We start from the raw sequence: 23,659 nt of genomic DNA, 5'->3' as shown, positions 1-23,659 counted from the left end.
AAGAAACAGAGTTCTTTTAATGAGAAAACAGGAATGGCATAGATCCTCTTCCGACGTTGTCAATGGCACAATAGACTACCCGCAGAGAGGGCGACAAATGAAACATAAAGTCCCTCTGATGAATAGCTGGGTAGCGGCGACAGGCTGCAGGTCGCTCTGGGTTGGTGCGGGTCACAGAGGAACGGTGGTACCTGATCACACGTAGCATATGATGAACTGGACACAGTGCAAACGAAAGACAGTTAGAAGTGTACAGGATGCACCTGCCAGGCAGACTCCGACAGGATAGGACTAGGAGGAAGCAAACGAGACGATAGCTTGCTTCTTGCATGAGAAACACAAACGAGAATCTGACACCGAAAGTAGCAGGAACAGAGAGAGAAATAGAGACCTAATCAGAGGGAAAAAAGGGAACAGGTGGGGAAAGGGTGAACGAGCTAGTTAGGGGAGATGAGGAACAGCTGGAGAAGGAGAGAAAGAGAAGGTAACCTAATAAGACCAGCAGAGAGAGACAGAGTGAAGAGAAAGGACAGGAACAGACATAATAAGACATGACAGTACCCCCCCCCCCACTCACCGAGCGCCTCCTGGTGCACTCGAGGAGGAAACCTGGCGGCAACGGGAGGAAATCATCGATCAGCGAACGGTCCAGCACGTCCCGAGAGGGAACCCAGCTCCTCTCCTCAGGACCGTACCCCTCCCAATCCACTAGGTACTGATGACCACGGCCCCGAGGACGCATGTCCAAAATCTTACGAACCCTGTAGATAGGTGCGCCCTCGACAAGGATGGGGGGGGGAGGGACGAGCGGGGGCGCAAAGAACGGGCTTAACACAGGAGACATGGAAGACCGGGTGAACGCGACGAAGATATCGCGGGAGAAGAAGTCGCACTGCGACAGGATTAATGACTTGAGAAATACGGAACGGACCAATGAACCGCGGGGTCAACTTGCGAGAAGCTGTCTTAAGGGGAAGGTTCTGAGTGGAGAGCCATACTCTCTGACCGCAACAATATCTAGGACTCTTGGTTCTACGCTTATTAGCGGCCCTCACAGTCTGCGCCCTATAACGGCAAAGTGCCGACCTGACCCCCTTCCAGGTGCGCTCACAACGCTGGACAAAAGCCTGAGCGGAGGGGACGCAGGACTCGGCGAGCTGAGATGAGAACAGCGGAGGTTGGTACCCGAGGCTACTCTGAAAAGGAGATAGACCGGTCGCAGACGAAGGAAGCGAGTTGTGGGCGTACTCTGCCCAGGGGAGCTGTTCTGACCAAGACGCAGGGTTACGAAAAGAAAGACTGCGTAAGATGCGACCAACAGTTTGATTGGCCCGTTCGGCTTGACCGTTAGACTGGGGATGGAAGCCGGACGAGAGACTGACGGAAGCCCCAATCAAACGGCAAAACTCCCTCCAAAATTGAGACGTGAACTGCGGGCCTCTGTCCGAAACGACGTCTGACGGAAGGCCATGAATTCGGAAAACATTCTCGATAATGATCTGAGCCGTCTCCTTAGCAGAAGGGAGCTTAGCGAGAGGAATAAAATGAGCCGCCTTAGAGAACCTATCGACAACCGTAAGAATAACTGTCTTCCCCGCTGACGAAGGCAGTCCGGTGATAAAATCTAAGGCGATGTGAGACCACGGTCGAGAGGGAATGGGAAGCGGTCTGAGACGGCCGGCAGGAGGAGAGTTTCCGGATTTAGTCTGCGCGCAGACCGAACAAGCAGCGACAAATCGACGCGTGTCACGTTCCCGAGTGGGCCACCAGAAACGCTGGCGAATAGAAGCGAGCGTACCCCGAACGCCGGGGTGCCTGGCTAACTTGGCAGAGTGGGCCCACTGAAGAACGGCCAGACGAGTAGGAACGGGAACGAACAGAAGGTTCCTAGGACAAGCTCGCGGCAACGGAGTGTGAGTGAGTGCTTGCTTTACCTGCCTCTCAATTCCCCATACAGTCAACCCGACAACACGCCCCTCAGGGAGAATCCCCTCGGGGTCGGTGGAGACCTCAGAAGAACTGAAGAGACGAGATAAAGCATCAGGCTTGGTGTTCTTTGAGCCCGGACGATAAGAAATAACGAACTCGAAACGAGCGAAAAACAGAGCCCAACGAGCCTGACGCGCATTAAGTCGTTTGGCTGAACGGATGTACTCAAGGTTCCTATGGTCAGTCCAAACGACAAAAGGAACGGTCGCCCCCTCCAACCACTGTCGCCATTCGCCTAGGGCTAAGCGGATGGCGAGCAGTTTGCGATTACCAACATCATAGTTACGTTCCGACGGCGATAAGCGATGAGAAAAAAATGCGCAAGGATGGACCTTGCCGTCAGAGAGGGAGCGCTGAGAAAGAATGGCTCCCACGCCCACCTCTGACGCGTCAACCTCAACAACGAACTGTCTAGAGATGTCAGGTGTAACAAGAATAGGTGCGGATGTAAAACGATTCTTGAGAAGATCAAAAGCTCCCTGGGCGGAAACGGACCACTTAAAGCACGTCTTAACAGAAGTAAGGGCTGTGAGGGGAGCTGCCACCTGACCGAAATTACGGATGAAACGACGATAGAAATTTGCGAAGCCAAGAAAGCGCTGCAGCTCGACGCGTGACTTAGGAACGGGCCAATCAATGACAGCCTGGACCTTAGCGGGATCCATCTTAATGCCCTCAGCGGAAATAATGGAACCGAGAAAAGGGACAGAGGAGGCATGAAAAGTGCACTTCTCAGCCTTCACATAAAGACAGTTCTCTAAAAGGCGCTGGAGGACGCGTCGAACGTGCTGAACATGAATCGGGAGAGACGGTGAAAAAATCAGGATATCGTCCATGTAAACGAAAACAAAAATGTTCAGCATGTCTCTCAGGACGTCGTTAACTAGTGCCTGAAAGACAGCTGGAGCGTTAACGAGGCCGAAAGGAAGAACCCGGTATTCAAAGTGCCCTAACGGAGTGTTAAACGCCGTCTTCCACTCGTCCCCTCCCTGATGCGCACGAGATGGTAGGCGTTACGAAGGTCCAATTTGGTGAAAAACCTGGCTCCCTGCAGGATCTCGAAGGCTGAAGACATAAGAGGAAGCGGATAACGATTCTTAACTGTTATGTCATTCAGCCCTCGATAATCCACGCATGGGCGCAGGGACCCGTCCTTCTTCTGAACAAAAAAAACCCCGCTCCGGCGGGAGAGGAGGAGGAGACTGTGGTACCGGCGTCGAGCGATACAGACAAATAATCCTCGAGAGCCTTACGTTCGGGAGCCGACAGAGAGTATAATCTACCCCGGGGGGGAGTAGTTCCCGGAAGGAGATCAATACTACAGTCATACGACCGGTGTGGAGGAAGAGAAGTGGCCTTGGAACGACTGAACACCGTGCGCAGATCGTGATACTCCTCCGGCACCCCTGTCAAATCACCAGGCTCCTCCTGTGAAGAAGAGACAGAGGAAACAGGAGGGATAGCAGACATTAAACAGGTCACATGACAAGAGACATTCCAGGATAGGATAGTATTACTAGACCAATTAATAGAAGGGTTATGGCGAACTAGCCAGGGATGGCCCAAAACAACAGGTGTAAAAGGTGAACGAAAAATTAAAAAAGAAATGGTTTCACTATGATTACCAGAGACAGTGAGGGTTAAAGGCAGCGTTTCACGCTGAATCTTGGGGAGAGAACTACCATCTAAAGCGAACAAGGCCGTGGGATCCCTTAACTGTCTGAGAGGAATGTCATGTTCCCGAGCCCAGGTCTCGTCCAAAAAACAGCCCTCCGCCCCAGAGTCTATCAAGGCACTGCAGGAAGCAGATGAACCGGTCCAGCGGAGATTGACCGGAAAGGTAGTGCAGGATCTTGAAGGAGAGACCTGAGTAGTTGCGCTCACCAGTAGCCCTCCTCTTACTGATGAGCTCTGGCTTTTACTGGGCATGAGGTGACAAAATGACCAGCGGAGCCGCAGTAGAGACAGAGGCGGTTGGTGATTCTCCGTTCCTTCTCCTTGGCCGAGATGCGGATACCCCCCAGCTGCATAGGCTCAGAACCCGAGCCGGCGGAGGAGGGTGGCAGTGATGCGGCAGGTGGCAGTGATGCGGAGAGGGGGGCAACGGAGAACGCGAGCTCCTTTCCACGAGCTCGGCGACGAAGATCAAACCGTCGCTCTATGCGAATAGCGAGTTCTATTAAGGAGTCCATGCTGGAAGGAACCTCCCGGGAGAGAATCTCATCCTTAACCTCGGCGAGGAGACCCTCCAGAAAACGAGCGAGCAAAGCCGGCTCGTTCCAGTCACTAGAGGCAGCGAGAGTGCGAAACTCAATAGAATAATCCGTTATGGATCGATTCCCCTGACATAGGGAAGACAGGACCCTGGAAGCCTCTTCCCCAAAAACAGAACGGTCAAAAACCCGTATCATCTCCTCCTTAAAGTCCTGATACTGGTTAATACACTCAGCCCTCGCCTCCCAGATTGCCGTGCCCCACTCACGCGCCCGTCCGGTAAGGAGAGAAATGACGTAGGCGATGCGAGCTGTGCTCCTGGAGTAAGTGTTGGGCTGGAGAGAAAACACCACATCACACTGAGTGAGGAATGAGCGGCATTCAGTGGGCTCCCCAGAGTAACACGGCGGGTTATTGATCCTGGGCTCCGGAGACTCGGAAACCCTGGAAGTGGGCGGTGGATCGAGGTGGAGTTGGTGAACCTGTCTTGTGAGGTCGGAGACTTGGGCGGCCAGGGTTTCAACGGCCTGTCGAGCAGCAGACAATTCCTCCTCGTGTCTGCCTAGCATCGCTCCCTGGATCTCGACGGCGGAGTGAAAAGGGTCCGGAGCCGCTGGGTCCATTTGTGGTCAGATTCTTCTGTTATGCACTTGAGTGAAGACCCAAAAGCGGTTTAACAGAAACAGAGTTCTTTTAATGAGAAAACAGGAATGGCATAGATCCTCTTCCGACGTTGTCAATGGCACAATGGACTACCCGCAGAGAGGGCGACAAATGAAACATAAAGTCCCTCTGATGAATAGCTGGGTAGCGGCGACAGGCTGCAGGTCGCTCTGGGTCGGTGCGGGTCACAGAGGAACGGTGGTACCTGATCACACGTAGCATATGATGAACTGGACACAGTGCAAACGAAAGACAGTTAGAAGTGTACAGGATGCACCTGCCAGGCAGACTCCGACAGGATAGGACTAGGAGGAAGCAAACGAGATGATAGCTTGCTTCTGGCATGAGAAACACAAACGAGAATCTGACACCGAAAGTAGCAGGAACAGAGAGAGAAATAGAGACCTAATCAGAGGGAAAAAGGGAACAGGTGGGGAAAGGGTGAACGAGCTAGTTAGGGGAGATGAGGAACAGCTGGAGAAGGAGAGAAAGAGAAGGTAACCTAATAAGACCAGCAGAGAGAGACAGAGTGAAGAGAAAGGACAGGAACAGACATAATAAGACATGACAATAAAGGCCTGATTGGTGGAGTACTGCAGAGATGGTTGTCCTTCTGGAAGGTTCTTCCATCTCCACAGAGGAACTCTGAAGCTATGTCAGAGTGACCATCGGGTTCTTGGTCACCTCCCTGACCAAGGCCCTTCCCTAGCTCTAGGAATGGTCTTGGTAGTTCCAAACTTCTTCCATGTAAGAATGATGGAGATCACTGTGTTCCTAGGGACTTTCAATTCTGCAGAAATGTTTTGGTACCCTTCCATAGATCTGTGCCTAGACACAATCCTGTCTCGGAGCCTACGGACAATTCATTCGACCTCATGACTTGGTTTTTGCACTGACATGCACTGTCAACTGTGGGACCTTATATAGACAGGTGTGTGCCTTTCCAAATCATGTCCAATCAATTGAATTTACCACAGGTGGACTCCAATCAGGTTGTAGAAACATCTCAAGGATGATCCATGGAAACAGGATGTAAATGAGCTCAATTTCGATTCTCAACGCAAAGGGTCTGAATACATATGTAAACAAGTTATTTCTGTTTATTTTAATCTTTAATACATTTGCAAACATTTCTAAAAAAGCTGTTTTCGCTTTGTCATTATGGGGTATTCTGTGTCGATTGATGTGGAAAACATTTAATTTAATCAATTTTACAATAAGGCTGTAATGTAATAAAATGTGGAAAAAGTCAAGGGGTTTGAATACTTTCTGAATGCACTGTATAGGACAGACACTTCAGAACAAACTTCCTTTAGATCGTTTTTTTGGGGCTATCTATTGTTCCATGTGATGAATATGTTATTCAATGTGTTTGTATGGGACAAAAGTTGTTTTATATATTTTTTTATCTTTCCAAATTCCTTATCAAATAGCTAAATGATCCTTGGCATTAAAATCTGTCGACAAGTGGATGGAAACTAGATATTGATATTGATTACTGCATTGTTGAGTTCGGAGCTTGCAAGACAGGCATTTCAATGTACCTGTGCATGTGACATTAAAACTTGAAACAACCACTCAATGCAATACATTACAGCAATCTGTTGAATTACTAAAGTCAATAATGTCATTGGAAAATAATATGTTTTTCTTAACTGACTTGCCTTGTTAAATAAAAAAATATTAATAAAAAATACTCAAACATGGTGAGGGGGAAAGTGTTTCGGAGTATAGTACTGAGTACTGAGTATAGTACTGAGTACTGAGTATAGTACTGAGTATAGTACTACTGAATCAGGCTTTGTCTGCTGAGCTAATACAATGACTCTAATACAATGACTCTAATACAATGACTCTAATACAATGACTCTAATACAACGACTCTAATAGAACGACTCTAATAGAACGACTCTAATAGAACGACTCTAATAGAATGATTTGAAAAGAATGACGCTATAGGAGGGCTCATTGTAATGTAATGGCTGGAATGGAATCGACAGAACAGAGTCAAATGTGGTTTCCGTATGTGTTTGATACTGTTCCATTTAATCCATTCCAGCCATTACAAAGAGCCCGTCCTTCTATAGCTCCTTCCACCAGCCTCATCTGGTGTGAGTGCGTGTCTCATACACAGTGTTGTACTACGCAGTGTTTAAATGGCGCCAGGATTACATGGTGGAAAGGTTAAAGGGCTAAGAAAGGAGATCCGATGGGGATTAGCTGGTTAAAGGCTGTAATTTGTGTGTGTGTGTGTGTGTGTGTGTGTGTGTGTGTGTGTGTGTGTGTGTGTGTGTGTGTGTGTGTGTGTGTGTGTGTGTGTGTGTGTGTGTGTGTGTGTGTGTGTGTGTGTGTGTGTGTGTGTGTGTGTGTGTGTGTGTTTGCATGCAGCATCACTGGAGCTACTTAATGTACTGTGGCATCCATCTATCACAATCACGTGGGTTTTTTCTTCTTCTCTGCTTTACAGACATTTCAATATGACCGCTTCCTGAATGCAGACGGGACAGAGAGGAAGAAGTTCTATAAGGGCGGGGAGAGACTAAAGTATTACACCATGCCATGGGGTGCAGGCAACAACATGTGTGTAGGGAGACACTTTGCAGTCAGTGGCATCAAACAGTGAGTGTGATATGACTTTCTCCACCTGATCTCCCTCACACATAGCCTGGTCCAACTTCTGTTTGTGTTGTCTTGCCAACTTCTGTTGTTATTGTCCCGTGACAATGACCATAGGAGTTGTCAAGACAGTACAATTAGGCTACCTCTCACCTAAGTATATCTAAACCACCCCACGTTGTTCATACATCGTTTCCCCCAATGAATCAGTTCATTAGCAAGGTATTAATGATTCGTGAGGCATTTACAATCACCTGAAGATCGCTGCCTAAGGCCAGTTGCTTTCAAACATCCCCGGGTGGGAGGAGCTATAGGAGGATGGGCTTATTGCCGTGGCTAGAATGCAATCAATGGAATGGTACCAAACACATCAAACACATGGAAACCCCTGTTGGACTCCGTTCCATTGATTCCATTCCAGCCATTACAATGAGCCTGTCCTCTGAGACACAATACCATTACTGTAGCACACACACACACACAGTCGTTAACGGCCATTTCAATAATTCAAGCCAACATTTTAACTCAATAGAGATTCTATACATCAGAACAGCTAAGCAGACAGAACGATCAATATAGATAAAGGGCTGATCTGAGAAGGGGATTTTCTTAGTTGTTTCATATGATATACTACACGCTACAAACATAGCCTAAGGCAGTGGATTTCAAACCTTGCCTCGGGGGCGCCCAGCCATGCCATGTATTTGAACTGTTCTAGAGCTAGCACACTTGATTCCAGTCGTCAACTGATCATAAAGCCCTTGACTAGGTTAACACTAGCCTCATCTGGTATGTACTGTATGTACAGTTGTAGAGGGGTAGAGGAGGGTCCTTGAAGAAAATCACAAAGTGCTGATGTCGGTGTCTTTCTGTGCCAGATATCAGTAGTTCAAAGGTAAGGTCCTAGTTATCCACAGCGAGAGTAAGAGGGCAGATGATAATATGGGAAGACGGTAGAACAGCTGTGCACATACAGTATGTGCTCGCAACCTCTAGGCTTTACCATGTGTGATATGCAAATAGTGTATTACATGGCCGACTACATCCAGATTTATTTCTGCAGGCATTGTGTACATTATTCTTTAACCCTTTCAATGCATGCTGGGTGATTGATATTGTTACAGACAGTTATATAACATGAGGTCGCCTGTAATTATTCTTCTGCTAGGTTGTGTTCTTCGTGCCTCCAGAGCCATGCTAGACGTCCTATACTCCCAATGGGGGCCAAGAGGATTGACTTAATTAACCTTACTCTCCTTCTATGTGATTCTCAGGTTTGTGTTCATGGTCCTCTCCCGGCTGGACCTGGAGCTGTGTGACCCAACCGCCATCGTCCCTCCGGTCAATCCCGGTCGCTATGGTTTCGGGATGCTCCAGCCCGACGGAGACCTGGAGGTCCGCTACAGACTCAAGACTCTGCAGTAGGACACGACCCCTAACCTCTGACTCCTGCATCCTGCACTAGAACTAGGACATGATTAGCCTGGTCCCAGATCTGTTTGTGCTGTATAGCCATGTTTGGCATGACAATGACATTAGGAGTTGGCAAGACAGCCCATCCAAATATGGGACCAGGCTAGGACATGACTTCCTCCTACATCCTCCTGATACCGACTGCACTCAATACAAATCAGTTTCATGTTTTTATTTATAGTTTTTTTTCAATGTTGTTTTTACATTCAAGCTATATCACTTGTACTGTATATCTCTGAATAATAAATAATGTATCTGAATTATTTGCTTGTGTTGCTTGTCTCTCAAGACCAAATGCCTTGAATGAACTGCACATCATCATAACCTCACCCATATGGCGAAGTGCACACATTACAACAAATAGGCTTTGAATCACGACGAGAATGAGGGGGCGTTAGATGATATAATTCAGTGCAGTTACATTATATCTGTCTGGATGAATTGGGAGGGAATTAGTACTCCATGTGGCGAATAAGATTGCAGGTCCTTAGTTCTGTAATGTAAGGGTTAAACGCCTCAATGTGAAGTCGGGCGATGAAGCTGCCTGCCGCGCTACGGATCCACCTGCGCAGCTACCAGTCGCGCCGCCTTTCTCACAGGCAGCGGACGGGGGAAGACCCCGGAGCAGAAAACCGTGTGCATTCAGAATATACATAATTGTTGATTATTTCCAGTAAAGTGGGCGGGTAACATGGTAGACGGACTAAATCAGTGTATGGGATCCCTTATCTAACCATGTCCAAGGCGGAGGAGATCCAACGTGCCACCGAGGCAACACCGCTTGAAACCGAATGGGTCAGAAACCGTTCCCAGGAATAGGCTAATAAACCAATGACGTTTCCTCCTTTTTCCTCTTCGATTGAATGTTTTCATATCTGCCTCTCTCTGCCGTCGGATGAGCCAGCCTGAAGTTAAGGTATGTGGGAGGCTTGTTCCGAATAGTCAAATAACAGGTTATATTTGTTGGTCTCTTTTATAAAGCAAGTATTGCTAGATAGTTAAATTGCTGTTGTTATTTATTTAATATCATTGTTTTTAATACAGTCATATAGGCCTGCTCTACATGAATTGACATTTACACACAGCATGACAAATGAGCAACAATTATTAAACCTCTTAAATGTGAGAGAAAAAAATAATGCAAAACAACATTGACGAATTGTGGTTCATAGCACGGGGGATCGCAGGGGAGTTGGTAGGTTGCTACATTGACATTAAAATTCCAGCTTTTTGAAGATGTGCGTTCGGACGTTTTGCAGCCTGTACAACCGTAACATAGCCAGGTCGATAGACCGTGGCAGATAAATGGTGTTATTTCGGTTTCTAATAACGGTTGATTAATCCACAATATTGACTTCATTGACAAAAAAAATGGCCACGGAGAAAACGATATCAAGTTATTATTTCATATTTGGCCCACCACAGCAATTTAGCTCAAGGCTATACCGTATACTGTAGAGAGAAAGTAAGTTTTGTAACTTGGTTGACACAACAGTATTTGATTGTCAGGAATGGAAAATACAAAATGTTTATATAATCAAGACGGATTGCTACTTTGATTTTGAAAGCTTATTTTGAATGCAAATGCATGCAACTGGTTCATCAATGAGGGCGGGACAGAGCATGCTGCAACATTAATATTCAACTGACACTGTGGAGGATCCTTCACCTGCTGCTGTATGGACCGGTGATCGTCCAAAGCGTTCCATAGGGTACTGTAAGAGAAGGATGGGTGGTGATGGTTTGTTCTGATTTGGGAACTCATCTTGAACGGTGAGAGAAAACGCATTGGTCTGAGTTGTAGAGAGACACCAGGTACAACACCGGATAAATGAAAGTACTGCATCAGTAGCTTTATGGTTGTGACATAAGCCTTATGTATTCATTTCTTCAGAATGTTTTAAAATGGCCTCCTCAGTCGCAAACGTCTCTAGTTCATTATTTATTCACGGTAAAATGGGTTTACTTGAGTGCAGCGTTCGGGTGTCATGATGGCTCTATCACTTATGACCTGCTTTGCTAGGTGTTATACAGCAATTTGAACAGCATTAAATATTTCGAAGCATGCTTTCCTGCCCAAGGGAACTCGCCCGAGTTCAGTTCACAGTCGAGTGAAAAGCGCCCGCGGTCGTTTCAGTACCAGTGCAGAGTGGACAGCGCTCACCTGAGCTGTTGCCGAGTCCCGACCCATTATTCAGAATGGATTCGTGGACAGGACAGCACCCTCGATCTCAGAGCAGATTACGCTCTTAGAAAAAAAGGTTACATTTCTTTAATGTTAGTTAGTTAACTAGCTTGTAAAGTGGTTGATTAAAGTAACTTTTTCCTGTCTAGCTACCCTTACAACAATATAACAACGTAAAATGTGTTGAGCTTAAATTTCACACATGAAACCACATTTTCACATGTATTACATTTAGAGTTCACATGTTAACACCACTTTTTCAGTGTGAATTAAAACGTGTTTTTACCTCACATATAAATTGCAGTTGCACATGTGAAATATTGCTGTTTCACGTGTAAAAAATCACATGAGAAACTTTCACTTTCACACCTGTAATTGCAATTTCACATGTGAAAAGAAACATATGTGAAAATACAATTTTAACATCTGGAATCGCAATTTCACATGTGATGGTGAAATAGTGTTCTGCTCACATGTGAAAAGGTGGTGTTAATATGTTGCAGTAGCCTCTTGGTTGAATGGTCAAGATGTCGGCTTCTTCCGTGGGAGAAGTTACAAAAACACACGTGAAATGTATAATATCACACGTGAAATGTATAATATCACATGTGGAATGTATAATATCACATGTGGAATGTATAATATCACATGTGGAATGTATAATATCACATGTGGAATGTTGGGAAACCACATGTGTCTGAGTGCTGAGAAAAATGAACAAGTGAAAAATACGAAAACAACGTATCTGACTCACCTGTCTGTTTTTCCCAAGTTATATTTTTCACGTGTGATTTATTCACGGGAAAAAGTCATGTGAAACGTCATGCAGGTGTCCAACAACCTCATGTCTGACTTGTGAAAATTTCACGTGATTATAGTTTTTTTTATTATCCTCTGACATTTTTCGTGTGATTTGTTCACACGAGTCCGACAATCACATGTGACTATTGCACCAAAAAAATGTAACGTGGAATTGTTCACATGATTTGTATGAACCTTGCTGTTTGCCACTCCGAACTCTGCAAAAAATATTGCAAAATACTAATGTAATCTCCCCCTGCTCTCCCCTTTGCCTTTACTGGGTGTATGTTTAGAACTTTTTTTAGTAAAGGATTCTTTAATCTCGTCCAAAGAACCAAGAGGTTCTATTTAGAACCCCCCCCCCCCCCCCCAAAAAAAGAGTTTACCATCATCTTTGTATTCACTCCTCTGAGTAGGCGATGAGTCTGTGGCATGGCTCGAGGAATGTTCTGATTAGGTCATTGTGAATGCCTGGGCTACTGGCTCCATTTAAGACTCTTGTCATTAACATTATTCCTATTTTCCTCTCTTTTACCCCTCTCCTTCTCTACTCCCCCCCCCCTCCCAGATTCACAAGCGTAAATGTAGTCCGTAACTTACCCCCGCCTGGATCTTGCCTGTTGAACTCGGTGGAACTCTTGACAGTTGAAAATGGAGAAATCCTCAATGGGGTTGACTAAGACTGGCTCGCGGTCGACCGCATCTCTCCCCCCGGAACCGGTGGACATCATCCGCAGCAAGTCATGTTACCGCCGAGTACGGCTCAACGTTGGGGGTCTTCCACACGAGGTCCTCTGGAGAACGTTGGATAGGTTACCGCGCACCCGGTTAGGGAAACTACGAGACTGCAACACCCACGACTCGCTCATGGAGGTATGTGACGACTACAACTTGGACGAGAACGAGTACTTTTTCGACAGGCACCCGGGGGCGTTCACGTCCATTCTGAACTTCTACCGGACCGGTAAGCTCCACATGATGGAGGAGATGTGCGCCCTGTCGTTCAGTCAGGAGCTGGACTACTGGGGCATAGATGAGATCTACCTGGAGTCCTGCTGCCAGGCCAGGTACCACCAGAAGAAAGAACAGATGAACGAGGAGCTCAAAAGAGAGCAAGACACCTTGAACGACAGAGAGGGAGAAGAATTCGACAACACATGTTGTGCCGACAAACGAAAGAAACTCTGGGACCTTTTAGAAAAGCCTAGTTCGTCCGTCGCAGCCAAGGTAACCTTTCATTCCAAATGTCATATGTGGACAGAATTCATTTAACTTGTTAATGATGACTTTTTTTTCAGAATTTATAAATATGCATAGAGAGAGAGAGAGAGAGAGTGATTTGATGAATGCAACATGTGCGACTACCAGTAGATCAATGATTCGATCAGAATTCAGCATAACAGTCATAGATTCTGTATGATCACGATGGGTTAAGTTATATTAGGGCCTGCTGAAATACAATCACTGTTCCTTTGCTGTGTTGTTATCTCAACATAATCCCAACCGTGAGCCCCAGTAGTTATGTGATCAGGTGTGGAATGGATGAGCTCAGCCAGTACTGCTCATTACTTCTTCCTCTAAGGCAATGTCAGGATGGGTCAGCTAGAGCCAGATCACATCCATATGTTTACACTGCTCAGAGAGAGAGAGAGAGAGAGAGAGAGAGAGAGCACACAATGCTTTGTTGTTCAGCTGTAGCTGTTCTTGCCTCTTCTCGGAAATGGAATTAGACCAAGAGTTGATAACAGCTTCTGAAGCTTTATAGGAAGTAGCTATGGTACTGTATGTGAGAGCTGTCATTACTTAACAGGCTGTGGAGAGATACTACACACACACACACACACACACACGCGCGCGCGCACGCACACACACGCACACACACACAGGCTGTGGAGAGATACTGTATATGCGAGAGCTGCCAGTTCTTTACAATCAGGCTGTGGAGTAGATGAGATCAGTAAGTCCAGTGTGTCAGCAAAATGGCTCCTTCACACAGGCATCAATGAGATGCACAATCAATGTTTATCAGGTTAACTTGAAGTTTTGTTGTGGTGCTACTGTAAGATTGTACAAATCCAGGCTCTCACTGTAGGTGGGTTGATATTATACCGTTCTGTCTTAGTTATTCTGATATTGGCAATTGGCCTCTCTTCAATCACGTCTCTTCAATGAATAAGTCAATGTTGAAACTTCAGGCTGATCAAAGTCCCAAACAAAAATATAAATTTGAAGTTACTGATATCTTGTAAGTTATTGATACTGGAACTATTGAAGCCTCTATCATATGACAAATGATTTTTCCTACACCAGTGCTTCCCTCAAGGCAAGGTCACTTTGCAGCCCGCTAGTGTGGGCGGACTGTAGCTCGAGCGTCACATTAAATTAAAATTTTTTATCAAAAATTACAGATTTCAGCACGCAATTACCCCGACAGTGTGATTTTATGTGAGGTCGGGGCTCCAGTCCGCACACACTAGTCGCTGCTCAACTCCATCGTAAATCGTGGAGTTGAGTTTAGTCTGCTCGGTCACCGTGTAGTTAACAAGCCATTAACATACGGTAATGTCTTGTCGTAATGTCTGGCTGCAGTGCTTCCGGTCAGATAGCTGTTTGGCCACACTGTACATTTATGTCCCTCCTCCGAGTGGAATCATTAAAAGTCTCGTCTCTGTAGGCTTGTAATGCGTGTGACAGGAAAAAGAGCAGCCTCTACATAATTGTGGGAGTGTTTATAAATTCCTAATTTAGCTAATAAGGCCAATGTAAAACCACAAAGCCAAACTACTAAAAGCATTGATAATACAGCTGGTGCGTGTTGAATTGAGTCTTACCAACATCCTAAGCTCCAAGCCTCCCTGCAGGACTTCAGCTGGGTCCCTGTGTACCCACCAGTCTCCTTGGCTAATATTGGGATCATCGAATGAACGAACAGACAAACCCACACACACACAATAACCCATCAACAGATGGTCATTGATCAAATCCATATACATTTATATACTATAGTATTCACTGTCGTGTTTTTGCGGACATGAGTGTGGTATACTAAAGTCTTCCCTGTCGTGTTTTTGTGGACATGACTAGGCCTGTGGCGGTCACAAAATTTTGTCAGCTGGTGATTGTCAGGCAAATAACTGTCGGTCTCACTGTAATTGACCTCTAAATAACATAAACACATTTAGCATCTCCTGGATTCATTCAAGCCACTGATGCAGACCTTCAGAACATCTACATTAAAAAAGTCTAATAAATCCATGTAATATAGCCTACACTTTTTCAATAAACCCATTACTTATTTTAGACAGGATTAAAGAAACATGATATTTAATTCTTTTTTTATGAAGATATGAAGATAATGAAGTCTATTTCAGAAGAACAGAATAGCGTACTCTGAGTTATACTTATGTTAGGTCCTGATCGGGGTATGCCAAATGGCTGTGGGCTACACTAGTTCATTTAGCAGACACGATTTGCTTAGAATTATATGGCATTATTTTATAGTACAAAGAATACAATTGAACAAAGCTGAATAAAATAGAAAGTATATTTTCTCCAAACGATTTGAGGGAGTGCGCACATGCGGCTATTCTGTGTTTAGCTGTTAACAAAGAAATAGGTATTCTTATATGCTTCATTTAGTGTAACTTCAGTTGTTCTACAAACGTTGGGCTATACAGTGGGGTAAAAAATATTTAGTCAGTCACCAATTGTGCAAGTTCTCCCACTTAAAAAGATGAGAGAGGATTGTAATTTTCATCACAGGTACACTTCAACTATGACAGACAAAATGAGAAAAAAAATCCAGAAAATCACATTGTAGGATTTTTAATGAATTTATTTGCAAATTATGGTGGAAAATAAGTATTTGGTCAATAACAAAAGTTTATCTCAATATTTTGTTATATACCCTTTGTTGGCAATGACAGAGGTCAAATGTTTTCTGTAAGTCTTCACAAGCTTTTCACACACTGTTGCTGGTATTTCAGCCCAAACCTCCATGCAGATCTCCTCGAGAGCAGTGATGTTTTGGGGCTGTTGCTGGGCAACACAGACTTTCAACTCCCTCCAAAGATTTTCTATGGGGTTGAGATCTGGAGACTGGCTAGGCCACTCCAAGACCTTGAAATGCTTCTCACAAAGCCACTCCTTCGCTGCCCGGGCGGTGTGTTTGGGATCATTGTCATGCTGAAAGACCCAGCCACGTTTCATCTTCAATGCCCTTGCTGATGGAAGGAGGTTTTCACTCAAAATCTCACGATACATGGCCCCATTCATTCTTTCCTTTACACGGATCAGTTGTCCTGGTCCCTTTGCAGAAAAACAACCCCAAAGCATGATGTTTCCACCCCCATGCTTCACAGTAGGTATGGTGTTCTTTGGATGCAACTCAGCATTCTTTGTCCTCCAAACATGACGAGTTGAGTTTTTACCAACAAGTTTTATTTTGGTTTGATCTGACCATATGACATTCTCCCAATCTTCTTCTGGATCATTCAAATGCTCTCTAGCAATCTTCAGACGGGCCTGGACATGTACTGGCTTAAGCAGGGGGACACGTCTGGCACTGCAGGATTTGAGTCCCTGGCGGCGTAGTGTGTTACTGATGGTAGGCTTTGTTACTTTGGTCCCAGCTCTCTGCAGGTCATTCACTAGGTCCCCTCGTGTAGTTCTGGGATTTTTGCTCGCCGTTCTTGTGATCATTTTGACCCCACGGGGTGAGATCTTGCGTGGAGCCCCAGATCGAGGGAGATTATCAGTGGTCTTGTATGTCTTCCATTTCCTAATAATTGATCCATAGGTTGATTTCTTCAAACCAAGCTGCTTACCTATTGCAGATTCAGTCTTCCCAGCCTGGTGCAGGTCTACAATTTTGTTTCTGGTGTCCTTTGACAGCTCTTTGGTCTTGGCCATAGTGGAGTTTGGAGTGTGACTGTTTAAAGGTTGTGGACAAGTGTCTTTTATATTGATAACAAGTTCAAACAGGTGCCATTAATACAGGTAATAAAGGTAAGTGTATTGTGGAGGACAGAGGAGTTACAGGTCTGTGAGAGCCAGAAATCTTGCTTGTTTGTAGGTGACCAAATACTTTATTTTCCACCATAATTTGCAAATAAATTAATTACAAATCCTACAATGTGATTTTCTGGATTTATTTTTACAGGCCTCTCTCATCTTTTTAAGTGGGAGAACTTGCACAATTGGTGGCTGACTAAATACTTTTTTGCCCCACTGTATGTTTTGATACATTGTAAGGCTGCATGATGCGACTCAAATTATGATTTGAAAAAAGTAGCTTGAAAGGCATGAGCTATTCTTTTTTTTTTTTGCGCAGGCTGTACATTTACATACATTTACATTTAAGTCATTTAGCAGACGCTCTTATCCAGAGCGACTTACAAATTGGTGAATTCACCTTCTGACATCCAGTGGAACAGCCACTTTACAATAGTGCATCTAAATCATTTAAGGGGGGGGGGGGTGAGAAGGATTACTTATCCTATTCCTTGAAGAGGTGGGGTTTCAGGTGTCTCCGGAAGGTGGTGATTGACTCTGCTGTCCTGGCGTCGTGAGGGAGTTTGTTCCACCATTGGGGGGCCAGAGCAGCGAACAGTTTTGACTGGGCTGAGCGGGAACTGTACTTCCTCAGTGGTAGGGAGGTGAGCAGGCCAGAGGTGGATGAACGCAGTGCCCTTGTTTGGGTGTAGGGCCTGATCAGAGCCTGGAGGTACTGCGGTGCCGTTCCCCTCACAGCTCCGTAGGCAAGCACCATGGTCTTGTAGCGGATGCGAGCTTCAACTGGAAGCCAGTGGAGAGAGCGGAGGAGCGGGGTGACGTGAGAGAACTTGGGAAGGTTGAACACCAGACGGGCTGCGGCGTTCTGGATGAGTTGTAGGGGTTTAATGGCACAGGCAGGGAGCCCAGCCAACAGCGAGTTGCAGTAATCCAGACGGGAGATGACAAGTGCCTGGATTAGGACCTGCGCCGCTTCCTGTGTGAGGCAGGGTCGTACTCTGCGGATGTTGTAGAGCATGAACCTACAGGAACGGGCCACCGCCATGATGTTGGTTGAGAACGACAGGGTGTTGTCCAGGATCACGCCAAGGTTCTTAGCGCTCTGGGAGGAGGACACAATGGAGTTGTCAACCGTGATGGCGAGATCATGGAACGGGCAGTCCTTCCCCGGGAGGAAGAGCAGCTCCGTCTTGCCGAGGTTCAGCTTGAGGTGGTGATCCGTCATCCACACCGATATGTCTGCCAGACATGCAGAGATGCGATTCGCCACCTGGTCATCAGAAGGGGGAAAGGAGAAGATTAATTGTGTGTCGTCTGCATAGCAATGATAGGAGAGACCATGTGAGGTTATGACAGAGCCAAGTGACTTGGTGTATAGCGAGAATAGGAGAGGGCCTAGAACAGAGCCCTGGGGGACACCAGTGGTGAGAGCGCGTGGTGAGGAGACAGATTCTCGCCACGCCACCTGGTAGGAGCGACCTGTCAGGTAGGACGCAATCCAAGCGTGGGCCGCGCCGGGAGATGCCCAACTCGGAGAGGGTGGAGAGGAGGATCTGATGGTTCACAGTATCGAAGGCAGCCGATAGGTCTAGAAGGATGAGAGCAGAGGAGAGGGAGTTAGCGTTAGCAGTGCGGAGCGCCTCCGTGATACAGAGAAGAGCAGTCTCAGTTGAATGACTAGTCTTGAAACCTGACTGATTTGGATCAAGAAGGTCATTCTGAGAGAGATAGCGGGAGAGCTGGCCAAGGACGGCACGTTCAAGAGTTTTGGAGAGAAAAGAAAGAAGGGATACTGGTCTGTAGTTGTTGACATTGGAGGGATCGAGTGTAGGTTTTTTCAGAAGGGGTGCAACTCTCGCTCTCTTGAAGACGGAAGGGACGTAGCCAGCGGTCAGGGATGAGTTGATGAGCGAGGTGAGGTAAGGGAGAAGGTCTCCGGAAATGTTCTGGAGAAGAGAGGAGGGGATAGGGTCAAGCGGGCAGGTTGTTGGGCGGCCGGCCGTCACAAGAAGCGAGATTTCATCTGGAGAGAGAGGGGAGAAACAGGTCAGAGCACAGGGTAGGGCAGTGTGAGCAGAACCAGCGTTGTCGTTTGACTTAGCAAACGAGGATCGGATGTCGTCGACCTTCTTTTCAAAATGGTTGACGAAGTCATCTGCAGAGAGGGAGGAGGGGGGAGGGGGAGGAGGATTCAGGAGGGAGGAGAAGGTGGCAAAGAGCTTCCTAGGGTTAGAGGCAGATGCTTGGAATTTAGAGTGGTAGAAAGTGGCTTTAGCAGCAGAGACAGAGGAGGAAAATGTAGAGAGGAGGGAGTGAAAGGATGCCAGGTCCGCAGGGAGGCGAGTTTTCCTCCATTTCCGCTCGGCTGCCCGGAGCTCTGTTCTGTGAGCTCGCAATGAGTCGTCGAGCCACGGAGCGGGAGGGAGGACCGAGCCGGCCTGGAGGATAGGGGACATAGAGAGTCAAAGGATGCAGAAAGGGAAGAGAGGAGGGTTGAGGAGGCAGAATCAGGAGATAGGTTGGAGAAGGTATGAGCAGAGGGAAGAGATGATAGGATGGAACAGGAGAGAGTAGCGGGGGAGAGAGAGCGAAGGTTGGGACGGCGCGATACCATCCGAGTAGGGGCAGTGTGGGAAGTGTTGGATGAGAGCGAGAGGGAAAAGGATACAAGGTTGTGGTCGGAGACTTGGAGGGGAGTTGCAATGAGGTTAGTGGAAGAACAGCATCTAGTAAAGATGAGGTCGAGCGTATTGCCTGCCTTGTGAGTAGGGGGGGAAGGTGAGAGGGTGAGGTCAAAAGAGGAGAGGAGTGGAAAGAAGGAGGCAGAGAGGAATGAGTCAAAGGTAGGAGTAGCAGTGTTATCTGTGGTGATCCATGTTTCTGTCAGTGCCAAGAAGTCGAGGGACTGGAGGGAGGCATAGGCTGAGATGAACTCTGCCTTGTTGGCCGCAGATCGGCAGTTCCAGAGGCTACCGGAGACCTGGAACTCCACGTGGGTCGTGCGCGCTGGGACCACCAGATTAGGGTGGCCGCGGCCACGCGGTGTGGAGCGTTTGTATGGTCTGTGCAGAGAGGAGAGAACAGGGATAGATAGACACATAGTTGACAGGCTACAGAAGAGGCTACGCTAATGCAAAGGAGATTGGAATGACAAGTGGACTACACGTCTCGAATGTTCAGAAAGTTAAGCTTACGTAGCAAGAATCTTATTGACTAAAATGATACAGTACTGCTGGAGTAGGCTAGCTGGCAGTGGCTGCGTTGTTGACTTTGTAGGCTAGCTGGCAGTGGCTGCGATGTTGACACTACACTAATCAAGTCGTTCCGTCGACTTGTACAAACTACATCAGTCAGTTTTTCAAAATTTGACAAGCACTTGAGAATGCCAAGAATTTCACGGCGGCATCCCCTTTGTGTGGCCGTAATGCGCCCTAAAAAAGTCATGCCTTTTGCGGCCAGTGGCCGTTGTGCCCTTCTCCCTGAGTGCTGTGTGCTCCGAATCACATGGCTCTACATTGCGTGATTGGGTCTTTCTCACAGGCTAAAAGTGAAGACAGACACATCGGGGATGCAACTGCATCCGTCCTTATCCAATTCCGAGGTGCATATTGAAGATATTGGAAGAACTGTCCACAATTACTTTTAATCAGACAACAAGATGAGTAGGCCTAAAGAACAGCAAAAGCACTAGGCTATATCAATTTACTATTCCAAAACTTAGTCTGGGACAGTTGTGGGACGCGATAGATCTCAAATGAATACAAGCACCAGCACCAAACAAAATTGTTTTTTACGCAGTGTGGTTGACGCAGCAGATCAGAACATTTAGCTTAAAATGTTGATGAACTATTAGGCAGTGGTGTAAAGTACTTTTACTTGTAATTCACTATATTCCTAAAGAAAATTATGTACTTTTTACTCCATACAATTTCCCTGACACTCATTACATTTTGAATGCTTAGCAGGGAGGCCCATGGGGCGACGCCTCTGCCTCTGTTATGGCGGACTCACTACTCACATGCTTAGTTAGTAAATTATGTCTGAGGGTTGGAGCGTACCCTTAGCTACCCGTACATTTTTTTTAAACAAAAAATTAATTTTAAATTTTTTATACTTTTACTTTTGATACTTAAGTATATTTAAAACCAAATACTTATAGACTTTTACTCAAGTAGGATTTTACTGGGTGACTTTCACTTTTACTTGAGTCCTTTTCTATTTAGGTATCTTTACTTTTACTCAAGTAAGCCAATTGGGTACTTTTTCCACCACTGCTATTAGGCTATTTATTTTATAAGTGCAGCAATACTCACATGGTAGTAGGCTATAAGCGTGAATGTTCCATTAGCGGAAAACACCACTATCAAATGTCCCCGCAAATGCAATTATGCATGTAATGCTTTTATTATAAAGGTGCATTTTTATGGTGAAAATTATCTTCCCCAAACTTGAAACTCACTCGCTGCTTATGTATGCCAGTTCGGCTCTACACCCCTTGTAAAGCGGATTAAAGTTATTTGGCCACTTTAGTTGTGATACAAACCTTATCAAAACGTATAGGCCTATTGGTTAGAATACATGAGGTGTGCGACTGTGATTAGAAAAAGTTGCAAAAAAGGCATTATTTTTTATGCTGGGCATCATTTACAAGTGATAATATATAATTCACAAGTGATTCGCTAATATTGTCACCCAGGACGAGAATTGACCTTCCGTACTCCAGATTGGGTGTCGCACTTTTCCCCCATCCCTAGGAAACACACCTGATTTAAACTAATTGCATTTTTAACTGAAGATCAAGATGAGTTGATTATTGGAGTCAGGTGTGTTAGCTGGCGTTGGGGCAAAAGTGTGACACCAATCAGGCCCACGAGGACTGGAATTGCTCAGGCCTGGATTAGAGGGACAATAGAGTGCTGAGTACCAGGCAGGTAGAACGTTTGGTAGGATACTAATTACCAGCAGTAGCATCAGAGTTTGTAGAAGCCTAATTACCGTAACTAAATAGTCATGTGGAATTTGACTGCCTTCATGACTCGTGGCGGTAATACGGTCACCGCAACATGACTGTAATATACTACAGTATTCCATGTAGGTTCTTTTCCAGACTTTACTGCAGTATTCACTGTAGTGTTTTTGTGGACATGACTGTAGTATACTCTAGTATTTACTAAATTGTTTTTGCAGACATGGCTAGTATACTGTATTTACGACTACTGTAGTGTTTAGTATATTGTAGTAATACTCGCTGACTAGGGTTAGTTAAAATGGCACAACTACCGGACTTCGCCGGTTACGGTTTAATGAGGGTAACGCCTCGACTAGAACATAAGAAAGGTTGAGTTGGGGTCAACAGTTCTGAGCAATGCAACAGACCAGACAACATCCTAACAAAAATATAAAATGTTTATTACAATTGTAACATGTAAACATTCAACACAGGTTCTAGGCCCATTGAAGGGGGAACCGTACAGAAGCAGATATCAAGAATAAGCAACGTTTATTAGGTTTGCTTGTTTGATACAGACGACACACATCAACAAGAGTACAGCGACAGGATTTAGATCTGTTACTTCCAACAGATGGCTTTCTGAAATACAACAGTCCTTTCACAGAAAAGCATCTGACCAAGTTCACAAGGTGACCAAAAACTGTGACAAACGATACTGTACTTCTGGTGGCGGGAAAGAAAGAACAGTTAACCACTGAATTTACATGAACGGTAGATATAGAAATACAAAATGACTACTTAAAGACAGCCACCTTATTGCAGGGCACTGCCTGAAACACAAACCAGAAAAGCCTCTCCAAACAAACCAATTGAAGACAAAAGGAAATTATTGCATTTGCTTTACATAATGAACGTCTTGAATGTTGTCACACATGAATAGATTCACTGATGGTCAAACTCAACACATACCATTCAGAACAATCGACCACACACAAAAATTCTTCAAGACAGCATGGTCACAAAATGGTTGCTCACAGAAATAAACAAACAGCAATAACGCTATACAGCCGATACACACAAATGGCCTTCCAGGTATAAAGCTCTGACGTTAACGTGACTACGGGCTGCTTTTATACTTTTCCTGCATGCCCTCCCCTAATAAGGGTGCCCTCAATACTGTAGTATCCCTTGGTTGATTGATTTTATTTGACTATTTAAAAACACAATAGAACCACGAATGAGAAAACAGTTATGAAATTTGTTGAGAATGACACAACAACAAAAACTTTACAAATGTATTCCAATCGTGGTCTGTAGTATACTGCAGTATTTACTGTAGTGTTCTTGCAGACTTTACTGTAGTGTTCACATAGTGTTCTACAGTATACTACAAAATTCTATACTAAGCACTGGAAATCCCTAGCATGGACAGCACGTTCAAATCAAAACAACTTTGACAAAGTTAGCAGCTAGCAGTAAAGCTAGCTAGCAGGCCAATCGATCTATACATTCTAAAGTAAGCACTACATGACCGAGGGGGATACTATAGTGTGTACAGTATACTACAAAATCATATAATAATCACTACATGACTAAAGTGTGTAGTATAGTATTCTACATTTTACTACAACATTCTAAAGTAAGTATACATGAGGGATAGTACAGTGTCTAGTGTAGTATTTTAGAGTATACTAAAAAAGTCCATAGTAATCACTACACGATTGAGGGATACTACAGTGTGGAGTATAGGATTC

At 45.5% G+C, this 23,659-nt stretch overlaps 2 protein-coding genes across 3 annotated transcripts in view; both read left to right on the top strand.

Moving 5' to 3' along the window:
* ptgis (prostaglandin I2 (prostacyclin) synthase) overlaps positions 1–9,218 on the top strand; it is a 22,503-nt gene extending 13,285 nt beyond the window's left edge. For both annotated transcript variants that reach the window (XM_064965866.1, XM_064965867.1), the window contains exons 9-10: positions 7,334–7,485; positions 8,757–9,218. In XM_064965866.1, coding sequence (XP_064821938.1) covers positions 7,334–7,485; positions 8,757–8,907 — 303 coding nt within the window. In that variant the 3' untranslated portion in view covers positions 8,908–9,218. The remainder of the gene's footprint in view (positions 1–7,333; positions 7,486–8,756) is intronic.
* Positions 9,219–9,572: 354 nt separating this feature from the next.
* Positions 9,573–23,659, top strand: part of kcnb1 (potassium voltage-gated channel, Shab-related subfamily, member 1) — an 83,677-nt gene continuing 69,590 nt past the window's right edge. Inside the window, exons 1-2 of the mRNA XM_064965864.1 lie at positions 9,573–9,871; positions 12,510–13,168. Of these exons, the coding sequence (XP_064821936.1) occupies positions 12,593–13,168 (576 nt within the window). The 5' untranslated portion in view covers positions 9,573–9,871; positions 12,510–12,592. The remainder of the gene's footprint in view (positions 9,872–12,509; positions 13,169–23,659) is intronic.

Source organism: Oncorhynchus masou, chromosome 5 (genome assembly GCF_036934945.1).
Source record: "Oncorhynchus masou masou isolate Uvic2021 chromosome 5, UVic_Omas_1.1, whole genome shotgun sequence".
NCBI classification, from domain to species: Eukaryota; Metazoa; Chordata; class Actinopteri; order Salmoniformes; family Salmonidae; genus Oncorhynchus; species Oncorhynchus masou.
This window is presented reverse-complemented; position numbering and strand designations above follow the sequence as displayed.